This window comes from Lepidochelys olivacea (assembly GCF_965140295.1).
Source record: "Lepidochelys olivacea isolate rLepOli2 genome assembly, chromosome: 1".
NCBI lineage: Eukaryota > Metazoa > Chordata > Testudines > Cheloniidae > Lepidochelys > Lepidochelys olivacea.
The window spans coordinates 10,905,555-10,918,776 of record NC_140411.1 but is presented as its reverse complement, the minus strand read 5'-3'; the positions used below and the strand labels follow the sequence as shown (position 1 = coordinate 10,918,776).

Below are 13,222 nucleotides of genomic sequence, written 5' to 3'. Positions count from 1 at the left end.
AAAGAGCAGAGGCTTAACAAGTGTTTAAGTATTGAGAAGACAAGACACCGTTACTGTTAGACCCAGGATATCACCTGGGGACGCCGTGAGCCAGGGACAGATTTGGCCCCTGCATCGTTCCACGAAAGAGTCGGTAGGATCCCACTGTCTGTACTATGTGTGGGGATTCTGAACAGCTGGAAGCTCTGCTCATCGCTTGGCCATTCAGTGTCTCTCTGCTGCCGTATGAGTTTGCATCCACGCCATTCCTGCTAAGTTTCAGAGTAACAGCCGTGTTAGTCTGTATTCGCAAAAAGAAAAGGAGGACTTGTGGCACCTTAGAGACTAACCAATTTATTTGAGCATAAGCTTTCGTGAGCTACAGCTCACTTCATCGGATGCACACTGTGGAAACTGCAGAAGACATTATATACACAGAGACCATGAAACAATACCTCCTCCCACCCCACTCTCCTGCTGGTAATAGCTTATCTAAAGTGATCATCAAGTTGGGCCATTTCCAGCACAAATCCAGGTTTTCTCACCCTCCGCCCCCCCCCCCCCCCAACTCACTCTCCTGCTGGTAATAGCCCATCCAAAGTGACCACTCTCTTTAAAATGTGTATGATAATCAAGGTGGGCCATTTCCAGCACAAATCCAGGTTTTCTCACCCTCCGCCCCCCCCCCACAAACTCACTCTCCTGCTGGTAAAAGGGGGGTGGGGGGGTGAGAAAACCTGTATTTGTGCTGGAAATGGCCCACCTTGATTTTCATACACATTTTAAAGAGAATGGTCACTTTGGATGGGCTATTACCAGCAGGAGAGTGAGCTTGTGGGGGGGCGGGGCGGAGGGTGAGAAAACCTGGATTTGTGCTGGAAATGGCCCAACTTGATGATCACTTTAGATAAGTTATTACCAGCAGGAGAGTGGGGTGGGAGGAGGTATTGTTTCATGGTCTCTGTGTGTATATAATGTCTTCTGCAGTTTCCACAGTGTGCATCCGATGAAGTGAGCTGTAGCTCACGAAAGCTCATGCTCAAATAAATTGGTTAGTCTCTAAGGTGCCACAAGTCCTCCTTTTCTTATTCCTGCTAAGGTTATTCTCAGAAGGGCCAGTACCTTCAGAGGCACGGATCTACCGCTCCAGCTGGCTATTTCGCCCTAGTGTGAGAGCAGGGATAGCATTCAGAGCTTCCTGCTCTGAAAGGACAGGAGCCTACCACATGACAGAAAGGAAAATCTCCTTTTGCTAAGGGTAGCATAGGGTCTATGACACCTAGTTGAGCAGCACTGATTTCATCTGTAGAGGACAGCGACACACATGTACACCAGCTGGCTCAGAACGGTTTGTAGTGTTGGCCTGATTTTCAGACATACTAAGCTTGTCCAGTCGCACTGGTTGCTAAACTTCTAATGGCCTGTAATACTAGGTGGGGAGGGCGCTGAGTTACTACAGAGAATTCTCTCCCAGGGTCTGGGTGGTGGGTCTCACCTACACGCTCAGGGTCTAATTGATCCCCATATCTGGGGTCAGGAGCGAATTTCCCCCCAGTCAGATGAGTAGAGACCCTGGTGGGGTTTTGCCTTCCTCTGCAGCACGGGTCACTTGCAGGTTTAAACTAGTGTAAATGGTGGATTCTCTGTAACTCAAAGTCTTTAAATCATGATTTGAGGTCGTCAGTGCCTGAGCCAGAGGTTCGGGGTCTGTTCCAGGAAAGGGTGGGTGAGCCTGCAAAGTGCAGGAGGTCAGATTAGATGATCATGATGGTCCCTTCTGGCCTTAAAGTTTACGAGTCTAGGAAACATAGACTCTGTCAGCATTTCCATTACCAAGTAACATGACAGACTCCCAATAGGTTTCAGAGTAGCAGCCGTGTTAGTCTGTATTCGCAAAAAGAAAAGGAGGACTTGTGGCATCTTAGAGACTAACCAATTTATTTGAGCATGAGCTTTCATGCGAAAGCTCATGTTCAAATTTATTGGTTCAAAATAAATAGTCTCTAAGGTGCCACAAGTCCTCCTTTTCTTTTTGAGACTCCCAATACTATGCCTTAAACTGCCTTGGAGACATCGGTGAAGACTGGAGTGGACTTTTTGAAACCTCTGTAGCCTCTGGGCAGCTATCCCCTAACACCTAGAGTGACCAGATGTCCCGTTTTTAAAGGGACAGTCCTGTTTTTTGGGACTTTTTCTTATATAGGCGCCTATTACCCACTCCATCCCCCGTCCCTTGCTATCTGGTCACCCTACTAACACCATCATCAGTCAGGTCTGCTGACTGAGAGGGAAGAGCCCCACCTATTGTATAACCAACACCACTTGGGACCCTGCCCCCCAGAACTGAAACAGGCCAGCTCCTGTTTAGCTGAGACCCGACACATCAAACCAGCCAGCCATGTGCCTTGCGATCAGCCACTTGGTCCCCACGCAGAATAAAAAGCAGACACTGGAGATCGGCGTATGAAATTTATTAGGAAAAAAATTCCCCATTTTTTTCCCCTTCACAACTATTTAAGGGAGAAAAACAAAATGAAACCCCAGAACAACCAATGTAATAAGAAGACAGAAAAGCTGGAAAATATTTCACACACACACACACGCTAGGTAAGAGATCCCCTACAAACCGGCCGGGCTTTACAGTATCTACAGGTGGCTATGTACAAGGGAGAGAGAGAAAAAGAACCACACTTACATACAAAGCAACATTAAAACCAGCAAGGGTGCAAAACACAGCCACAGCTTGGAAGCAGCCACTTCACATTTTGGTTTGGTTTGTTGCCTCCGCTTTTATACAGCGCCAGGGGAATCCGAGTGGCAACTACGCAGCGAGGTGTGGATGTTGGTGCGTCTGTGACACCCCCCCCCCTTCCCCTTCGCTCTTTTGTGCTCGCAAGTGAGCGGAAGGAAGGGAGCACCTGGCCCGGGTCCCAGCTCTTGCTTCATTTGCAGGAAAGTGTCCGAATAGAAAAGGACCAGGCTGCGGGGGAAAAGCGCTGATGTCCGCAGGTAAGCTAGCAGTGGTGGCATTCTCCAAGGGGGAAATCAGGCCAGCACAAGTTCTATGCACCCCCTAAGTCCTAGTGCTTCGTTATGCACAGGCCTTACACAGGGGTGAATTTCACCCTCTGTTTTTATTTACACATCTCCAGTGGAGAAAAAAGGGATAGATTTGACCACTGATTCCCCCGCCCCATGTTATGCGCCCTTTTTCAGCATGCCACCAATGGATAAGTCAGACCCTTAGAAACTATCATTAAAACCACGTTACCGCAAGTTTACGTACGCCGTCAACTTTGCTCTTCACGCAGCGGAAGATGGAGTGTCGATAAATAATTTCCCATTCCCAAACAATGGCTATAATACAATGTGGTGGTTACAAATTAATTACAAGCACTGCCCGATAAAATCGAATGGAGCGTAACAATCAGAGTAAGCTTTGTTTTCAGGGTTGGGAGGTTTTTTTGCCTTTAGGGGTTTGTTTGTTTTTTTTTCAATTTCTTTGCTATCTTCCCCTCTGCAAATACTTACAGTTGTTCTAAGAGGGATTGTGGTAGAAAGAAATAGACGTACTCCTATACAAAGCTATCAGCCAACATTCACATTTAGTAACTACGCAAGGTCCTACCAAGTATTTTATACAAAGCATCTTTCTAAAGGCAACTCTGAATAGGTAAGGCAAATGAATACATGTTTTCGGTTAGCATCCTTGTCTTCAGAGTCTCCCACTGTTCCCCACATACATCAGCACACACGACATATATTCAAAGAAACATACAATTAAAAAAAGACCCCGAGGAAAACCTGTATGTAGCCCAAATCCACAAGAAATTCATACCCACAGCATGAGCCAATGTCTGGTCGCTGGATGGTGCGCAGAGCAGGTAGGGATGACACCCATGTGTACTGCATGTCGCTGAAGACCAGATGTTCCTACATTTACACACTGCAGTGCTCATCCACCCACAGGATCCAGACAACCCTGCCCTTCCTCCCCAGGTAAATAGTCCAGCTGCTGATTACACTGATGCACTTTGGTAGCCCTTTCCATTTGAGGCTCTCAAAGCCTAAATAATGGTTCCAGCCTCAGAGCAGCTCCTGTGAGATAAGAGAGTCATTGATGGGGAAACTGAGGCACGGGGAGAGAGAAAGTGATTTGCCTGAAGTCGCGCAGTAAGTCAGTGGCAAAGCCAGGAATAGCATCCTCATTTAGGACACAATCTGCTGCCCTAAACACCAGCTCCCTCTTTTTCCCCATGCTGAGCGCTGCTCTGGGATAGAAACCTGCAGCATGGTCTCCAGGACTCTAAGCCTCAGCTGCTGTGTTTACCAGCATGGGTATTTACCGGCCCGATGTGCTTCTGACTGGGATTTCCCCCGCTTTACAGCACTGAAAATTCTCCTCAGCAGTTCGGGCTCCATTCCCGCAGACCGAAAGGGAAGACAGAGCGCGCAGTACAAAAAACGTTGAAAGATGGCGCGCAATGTGGACCGAAGCAAAGGGAATGGTGGGATGCGAACCGATGCATCACAGGGCGTTGGGACAGGACCCAGAATGCCCCGCCCCCTTCCCACAAGCCACAGCGCCAGAATGGGAAGAGGTGCTCGATGGGATAGCTGCCCATCGTGCACCGCTCCCAATGCCACGGCAAGTGCCACAAATGTGGCCGGGCCAGTGCGCTTGCAGCTGTCAGTGTGGACAGACTGCAGCGCTTTCCCTACTGCGCCCTACGAAGGCGGGTTTAACTCACAGCGCTCTACCGCTGCACGTGTAGCCGTGCCCGAAGATTAAACACACCCGGCAGCTCCTACCGCTCCTCAGCCGTAGGTTTTAAGGCCAGATCGGACCATTGTCACCACAGAGTCTGAGCCCCCACGTAACACAGGCCAGTCAACGCGCTTGAGACACTCAGCAGTGAGTATTGGGTAAGGCCATCCTCCTCCTCCTCCACCAAACATTTATGTAACTCCACCCCGTGCTGACACCCCACAGCCAGTATGCGAAGACTCCTGCCGCCAGGTCGGCGTCAGATGGCTTTGGTGGAGGTTCGCCAGGCTCGCTATTTCAGAAGGTGCTGCTTTAGCAAAGCAAAGGGACCAGTTGTTGTGAAATACGCCCCTGTGGCCTGCTTGTGCCTTCGAAATAGGGTTTAGCTGGGACTTGTGCCAGTGTAACCCACACACCTCCTGGGTGTGGTGTTCTGTCCCCCCCAGCGACACCCAGACCACTTAGAGATTAATGAGACTGCTGCAGCCTTAGCTAAGAGCCAGGCGGCTTTTAGCTCACGCGGGACAGTCTCATGCACTAAGCTCCAGAGGCCCCAGGTTTGATCCCATCTGCCGACAACCGGGGTCTGTCGGTGTTACACCAGCACTCTGCACAGGGTGAATTTCACCCCCTAGGGACAGCCACACTTGGTTCATTGTGATCAATGCAGTTTGCAGTGTCGGGGACCCCAGGGCCACGCTAGCCTACCTCCATGTTTTGCAGTATCCGTTATTGGGGAAGAGCCTGGGTTCTCTGGACTTGCTACAAAAAACGACACAAGACCAGCTGACACCACCTGGCCACATTCTCTTTGGAGACTCTTCTGCCTCTAGATGGTGGCGCTCTCCTGTAGCTCCCATTCCTCTCTTTATCTGGAGGACTGCGTGGAGCAGGGGTTAGGGTTAGGGGTTAGGGGCCTAGGCCAAAAAAGGCAGAGCTGAGGGAGACCTTGGATCGGGGCTCTGGACTGTTTCAACTCGATGGGGCCAACCCATAAGCCCAGATCTGGCTCTAAACTTTCCGAAAGGTTGGGGCTCTTCAGTGTAGGGTGTTTAGCTTTGGGCCATCTCTCGTACAGGGGTTAGAGAGAGGAAGTCCCATCCATCCATCAAATCCAGCTCACGACAAAGGCGAGATGTAATCCTCAACCGTGGATGCCACAGTCCTTCTGCTCCTGCTTCTTGGTCTTCATCTGGGTTCCTCACCCTCTGCTGATGGCCCTCGAGCACCGCCAGTGGTGGGAATTATGTCATCACCGCACAGAGCTGTTTACGCCGTCAGCTGGGAGACCAAGGAGCCCCTGGCCGTGGAGATCCCAGACCCTGTTCCCATGCTAATGCCCCTTGTGAGAAAGAATCAAGTTGAGCATGCAGAAGACAAGTGAGAAAGCAGCAGACTGGCCTCTGCGCGGAGTGATATCCTGGGGGGAACAGCCGGGGCGAAATCCTGGCCCTACTGAAGTCAATGGCACAAACCCACTGATTTCAGTGGGGCCAGGAATCCAGCCCAGGCCGTTCAGTGTCTTCCCAAGAAGGAGGAACAGCACCCAGGCCTATGTACACTAGTGACTGCTGCGATTGGCAGGGGAAGATGACGTGGGAAAGGATTTAAAGGCCCACACGGACTCCACCAGCAGGCCTGTCCTCTGATCAATAGCAAACGAAACCGGCAAGTGCTTCAGCACCAGATGTCCTCTTGAGTGAGAACGTGGGACCAGTGGGACCAGGCCATGCAGGAGACAGGGCTCTGCCCCCTCTATCGTCTGTTTCCCTGAAGGCTGGGACACCTCGCCCCCGTGACGATCATTTGCTCAGCAGATGATTTGTTCCTCAGAGTCCACGGGCAGCTGGGACAGGCTGGCCACAACACTACAGTACCGGCCCCGGGAAGAAAGTCCGTATTTCCTGCTTTCCTGGCGACCACCTGAACGCTTTGCTGCAGCTCTGCCACTCACGGGCCCGAGACCTTACGCAGTCCGTGGAGTCAGTCGGAATTCAAGGCATATAGCGGGGAAAGCGCCAGGTTAGGGTCTGTGAGTGCGACACGCGGGTACGTAGCTAGCAAGCTGTACGCTCGGTGGCTGGCGCGTTTCTCTCCCTGCTGCAGTCCTGCCATCCCCCGAGTCACTTAGACCCGTCGGCCCCAGGCCACTAACACAGCGGGTGCAGCAGAAAAGAGACCGGTGAGCGGGTCAATAAAAGGCCTGAAGGAGGCTTAAAACCCCGCCAGCGTCCAAAGGAAATGCTGCCCCCGGCACATTTCAGACGGCGTGTGTGACACATGCCCTCCGGATTCTGTGTCCAACCTAGGCCTCTAAATAACCTCCGTGCTGGCCCCGCTAGACAAGGTACAGGCGGCCCGTGCATCTGGTGAAGGGTGCAGAGTGCTATCCGGCTCCCTGCGCTCCGGCTCTGCGCCATTGCTCAGGGAACACCACTGCTCAGGGAGACACTGCTTGGCAGATGCCTTCTGGAACCGGCACGCCCCATCAAGGGCAGCCGGGGCACGTCTGCGTGGTCGGCTGCTGGCTCGGCTGGGTATCTGCAGGGCACACCTGGGTACCGGGACCTTCTCTGCTAAAGCCTCCAAAGGGCAGGTTTCAATTACAAAGGCAGTGATGGGCCAAGATGTGGGCGAAGGGGAAAGTGCTCTGTGCTGACGTCACTGGATGTGCGTCTGCTTACACCGGGCGTGGCTCTGGCCCCGCAGATGCCCCCTTCTGAGATCACAAGCTGGCAGTGATCATGCGCAGGCGTTTCTGCTCAGCAGTTAGAGGCATGTGCATGGATCAGGGGCGTTTTATGGCCTGCAGACTCCAGTCTCTCCTCTCCTGCAGTGTCCCCTCAGGACAGGTTTCCCTGTCGGACGGCTTTTTGCTCCTCTCTGGATCTAAACACCCTTCCTCTGCCCTCCACCACTGCGAGACAGCAGGAGGCGGCTGGCCCTGGATCCGAGAGCAGGGAGGCTGTCATTGGGAGGAGAGCAGCCGTGAGCCTGTGCTTGGAAGTACGGGACCTGTCATGCCTGACTGCCTGGAGGTCAGAAAAACACATCGTGCTCTCAGCCAGACATCCCCGGAGCAAAGACCCGGTTCTACGGCCCTACTGCTCCGCGCCCACAGGTACGTTCACGAGGACGCGCCACACGTGATTTCTCCCGGCCATTCGTCTCTGCAACCCTCGGGAACATTTCCGCTCTTCTTGGCGACTGGCCCCCTCTCCTTTCCGTCCCTGCCTGCCTGCACAGCTCTCCCCTGTCCCAGCCTCACGGGCCATGTAACTCCCCATTCAACAGCCAGGGTTTGCAGATCAGCCTGCAGGAAAACCTCTCCCCCCACCCTGAAGCAGCCAGCGGCGAAAGTCCTCCATGTCGGTCAGCCCGTGAAGTTCAGCTCTCAGGAGGGCGTGAAGCATGAGACCCTGGTCTGGGAAGTGAGGGCAGCCGTGCTCAGAGGAGAAGGGCAGCCTCAGGCCTTCTCAAAGCACACACTCTCCCTGGTCCTGGCGAACCCCTTTCTGTTCCCAGCGCAGACACCGAGCCCTGGAGCCATTGAAAAGCGATGGTCCCCGTACAGAAGGGGATGAGGGAAGTGCGGTTCATTTCAATGTACAGCAAAAGGAGTCCAAGGAATAACGCCCGCCCCCCGGCATCCAAAAGAGCACGTGGGTGAGTGTCCTGAACAGGTGTGAATCAGAGCCGCCGTCTCACCCGCGGGGCTAGGCACGGCCTGGGGGGGACCGTGACTGCAGAGAACGCACTGGACAAATAAGGATTTATCAAAACCAGCTCCCTCTTTCCTTTGGATCCAGGAGAAAAGGGACAAAGTCGCTGGGTTTGTCGATCTGTCACCCCCTCCCCCCCAGCAGTGAGGAGAACCTCATTGCGCCACCGTCTCCATGTGTCCCTCCGAGTCCAGGCAGCCGTTCATCTTGGCGCTCTCCCTGTCCATCCCCTGCAGGTCGTACTCCTCATCCAGGAAGTCCAGCGAGTTGTTGCTGGGGAGGCCCCTGATGGTGAATTTGTGAGACACTTTGGTCCACTGCTCCCTGTTGCTGGCCACCCTCTCATACAGCTCGGTGGCTCTCGGGAACAGGTCCTGGAGCAGCCTGGGGGACAAGGAGAATGCCCGTCAGCAGGAGGGGTAGCGAGCCATAGCCCCGGGGGCCGCGAACTGCCCCCGGGGCTGGCCGGGGCGGAGAAAACAAATGGGCACTAAACTAGGCAGTCCACACCAGACACATGAGCCCGTCATGAGGCAAACGCCGGCAGGGTTAGGCCCCTGGCCAGGGCAGATAACTTGGGCTGGGGCAGGGAGAGCCAGCCTTCCCACTCTTGGCTTCACCCAGATCTGGCCACTAGTAGCGCCAGCCAGCCCTTTTTATCTGGCCTGCTTGGCCCTGATTGGCCTCTGCCTGCTCCCGGCCCTTCTAGGCATGAGGAGACCAACTCTCGCTGGTTCTGCCTGCAGCTGATCATGGGAGGCCCCTCTAGGCCTGAACTCGCTGCTTTTCTCTTCCAGCTGGACATTATCTTAGGGTGGGGCGTGCTGATGAAGTCCCAGTTCCGGGGGTCGGGGGGAGATGGGGGAGACACACCACCCACCAGAGAGTGCCCAGTGAGGCTTGTGTCGGGCTCTGACTGTCCCGGAGCTAAGCAGCCCCTGCCACTGGAGGGTACCAGGGATTGCAGCGTGCCCTCCCTCGGGGTTAAACAGGAGCTGATGGCAGGGCATGCGTGTGTGTGTGTGTGGGGGAGGATTGGTTAAACAGGATCTGCTGCACAGGGCGGTGTGTGTGTATGTGGGGTGGGAGCGAGTGTGTGTGTGTGTGTGTGTGTGTGTGGGTTAAAGAGGATCTGATGCCCAGGGCAGTGTATGAGTGTGAGTGTGGGGGGGTGTGCGTGGGGAGGGGGGTGTTAAAGAGGATCTGATGCCTAGGGCTGTGTGTGAGTGTGCGTGTATGGGGGGGGCGGGGTTGGTTAAACAGGATCCGATGGCAGCACTCAGTGTGTGTGTGTGTTTGAGGACTGGGGGGGGGCTCTGTGTGTGTGTGTCAGGGCTGGGGGGGGCTCTGTGTGTGTGGGGAGGTGTGTGTGTGTGTCAAGGCTGGGGGGGCTCTGTGTGTGTGTGTGTCAGGGCTGGGGGTGGCTCTGTGTGTGTTTGTGTCAGGGCTGGGGGGGCTCTGTGTGTGTTTGTGTCAGGGCTGGGGGGGCTCTGTGTGTGTGGGGAGGTGTGTGTGTGTGTCAGGGCTGGGGGGGGCTCTGTGTGTGTTTGTGTCAGGGCTGGGGGGGCTCTGTGTGTGTGGGGAGGTGTGTGTGTGTGTGTCAGGGCTGGGGGGGCTCTGTGAGGGGGTGCGTGTGTGTGTGTCTGTGTGTGTTTGTGAGGGCTGGGGGGGGCTCTGTGCGGGGGCGGGGGGGAGCGTGCACGGCGCTGCTAAGCTCCATGCAGCTGCTGCCATTGTCGGCGCTGTTCCTGCATGGAGCCCTCCCCTGCCCCCAGCAGCCGGCCCCCGGGGACTCACTTATAGATGGGCATGGCAATGTGCTCCATGAAGCTGATCTGCAGCTCGGGGATGTAGGCCTTCTCCCGGTCCATCATCTCCATGGGGCGGTTGCCCATGGCTTTTTCCTGCAGAGAACAGGCAAAGGGGGCTGTGATCCCCGCAGTCCCTGGCTTCATGCCTCCGAGCCAGCAATCCCCGGCCCGCATCACCCTGTCCCAGATGCCCAGCCAGCCTGGGGCTGGTTTAGTCTCCTCTGGGAGCACACAGCCCCATGGATGGAGGGTGCAGAGGGCCAGCTGTAGGCCTGGCTCTGCCTCCACCTGGCCCGTGTCTGGTGCCTCCTGGGGGCGTCAGAGGGAGAGGCTGGCAGGTGATTCAGTGTGGAGAGCCAGCGCCGGGTTTTTTAAGATGTCCTGAAGAACCACAGCTGAGCCGAACCCAATCTAAGGATGGGGGGGAATCTCTGGATGCTTCCCTGTCCCCAGCCAGGACAAACTGCCCCTTAGGATGGGCTCAGCCATGCCAACCAGCAGCCCGCCCCAGTCACGCCAACGTCCGGCTGAAACGCGGGCATCAGACACCCTGGAGTGAAAGCCAACCTCCACGCGCTCTTGCTGGAAATGCAGCCCCTGGCCTGCAGCACGGGGTGGCCTGGGAACAAACGGAAGGAAGCCAAGCCCGACACACCGGCTGCCCCAGAGGGATTTATTCACGTACCAGATCTCCCTGGGAGAAGAACTCCTTGTAGATCAGCTCCTGTGAAGGACAGTCCATGGATCAGAATCACTCCACGCTAGCTCCGGGATCCCCTGCTCCGCTTCGAGAGAGACTCCTCTGCCCAGACAGTGCCGGGCTCCTCCCGTGAGACACGGGGTCTCTCAACCTCACTGACATTTCTCAGCGTGCTCAGTGTTTTAACCGAGACGGCTTTAACGATTCGAAGGGACGTGAGGAGGGTCAGCAGGGCTCGGAAGGGACGAGTCTCTGCCGTGTAGCTCGCCTCACCGGGCCAGCGCACTCAGAGCAAGGTGCAGAGCAAGCTAGAGGAGACCTTTCCTTACGCAAGGCAGGTTTGACCTGTGGCACTCACTGCTGCAGGAAGGTCCCTGCGTCAGTCGAAGGCCTGCTAACGCTCTGCCCACCGATAAGGCAGGGCGGCGGTCTGGCTCAGCAGCCCCCATGCTCAGAGCCGAAGATAATTGCCGGCTGGGAGTGAGGAGGAGCGCTCTCCCATGAGGAGCACTGCGCAGCTGGCGAGGGTAACGGTAGGCCTTGCTTTGCCCGCCTCTCTAGCGCTAAGTGCTGGCCACTGGGGGGAGCTGGACTGGAGCAGCTGGACCTAATGTGTGATATTAGCACCGAGACTCGGATGCACCCCGGCTGTAGGTGGCAGCTCCTACCAATGAGCACAGCAGCCTCCCCCGTTACCCTTCCAGGGGGCGCTGGACCCCTGGACCCCACATTCGGATAGCACGGCCCCGGTGGAAGCGGCTGGAGCCCCCCTAGGCCGGGCCCAGGCACCCCCGCGGAGGAGGAGGGGCCCCGCAGGTACTCACAGCGATCTTCCTGGTGGTTTTCCAGCCCTTGGTCTGGTCGGAGAGGTCGCAGGAGGTCATGAGCAGACAGAGCAGCAGGCTGTGGTGCTGCTTGTTCTCCGGGTCGTAGCCGCCTGGGCAGGGGAGGAAGAGGGACGAGTGACGAGTTCCTGGGCGCCCGCGGGTCAGATCTCGTGTTGCGCTCCCGGCCGCGGGGCCGGCAACCCCTCTCCCCAGCCTGTCCCGGGGCTCCAGCCGAGCTCCAGCCCACTGCCAGCCGGCTGGAGCCCAGCGCGCTCAGAGACGGAAAAGCTCTGCCAAGCTCTTCACGCCCAGATCCTCCAAGGGGTTTAGGCGCCTAACTCTCCTTGGTGTCCGGGGGAGTTAGGAGCCTTTGAGGCTGATGGGCCCTACTCTGGATTCCCCTGGGTTGGGCCCGCTGTAGGGCTCCAGGACCCACTCCCAGATGCCTGCCGGACAGGGACAAGGTGCAGGAGGAGTCAGCATCCCCCCGCATTCAGGGGCATTGGGGGGGAGGGATAGCTCAGTGGTTTGAGCATTGGCCTGCTAAACCCAGGGTTGTGAGTTCAATCCTTGAGGGGGCCATTTAGGGATTGGTCCTGCTTTGAGCAGGGGGTTGGACTAGATGACCTCCTGAGGTCCCTTCCAACCCTGATATTCTATGATTCTATGATTTGCGCCCGGGGGGGTCAGGGCACAGTGAAGGAGCTAAGGAGTGCGTGGTAGCTGCCCCCCAGTGGTCACACAGGAGCATTACAACCTGCGGATTTCAACTTCCGCCCTCAAAGGGAAGCTGAGGACAACTGGGGTCTGCTGCTGTTTCTAAACCCAGGCCCCGAGATGTTTTCCTGTTCTAGCTGTAAATCAGGCAGGAGCCCTTGGGTGGCTGCTGGCCGCCATCCCAGGGACCAACTCCAGACTCCCGGCACCGGGATCTGGGAGCATTTGCTAGCGGCCGGTTTCACGTAGCGAATGCCTTCCGCTCCCACCAGCGCCCCGGGGGCCTTTACCTTCCGCCATCTTCTGCAGGTCCTTGAAGATTCGCAAGTGGTGAGCGAGATCCGTGGCCAGAATAATGTCCCTCATCAGATCCAACATCCTTTGGTAATCCTGCAAGGCCAATCACACCGCGGCTGAGTGCCATGTGGCTCAGGGGACCTCACACCACGCGGCCTGATCGACACAGAAAGGTCAAGGGAGTCAGCCAAGGTCATCAAACGACTCAGTGGCAGGACGGAAAATGGGACCAAGGAGACTCAAGTCCCCATCACCTGTTCTAACCACTAGACCACGCTTCCTTCCACCTCGCAGCCCTGCGGCTTTTATGCAGTGGAGTCCACAGCTGGGTCAGGAGCTTTGTTTAATCAGTGAGAGTTTCCCCTGGAAGCAGACACCCTTTTTGGATCAAAGACGCCTCG

At 55.9% G+C, this 13,222-nt stretch overlaps 1 protein-coding gene across 2 annotated transcripts in view; it reads right to left on the bottom strand.

Annotated features, from left to right (window-relative positions):
- Positions 1-2,435: 2,435 nt before the first annotated feature.
- The window catches only part of PDE2A (phosphodiesterase 2A), a 358,875-nt gene continuing 348,088 nt past the window's right edge, over positions 2,436-13,222 (bottom strand). For both annotated transcript variants that reach the window (XM_084626204.1, XM_084626205.1), the window contains 5 exons: positions 12,815-12,914; positions 11,805-11,917; positions 10,966-11,004; positions 10,267-10,373; positions 2,436-8,853 (listed from right to left, as the gene is read on the bottom strand). In XM_084626204.1, coding sequence (XP_084482330.1) covers positions 8,625-8,853; positions 10,267-10,373; positions 10,966-11,004; positions 11,805-11,917; positions 12,815-12,914 — 588 coding nt within the window. In that variant the 3' untranslated portion in view covers positions 2,436-8,624. The remainder of the gene's footprint in view (positions 8,854-10,266; positions 10,374-10,965; positions 11,005-11,804; positions 11,918-12,814; positions 12,915-13,222) is intronic.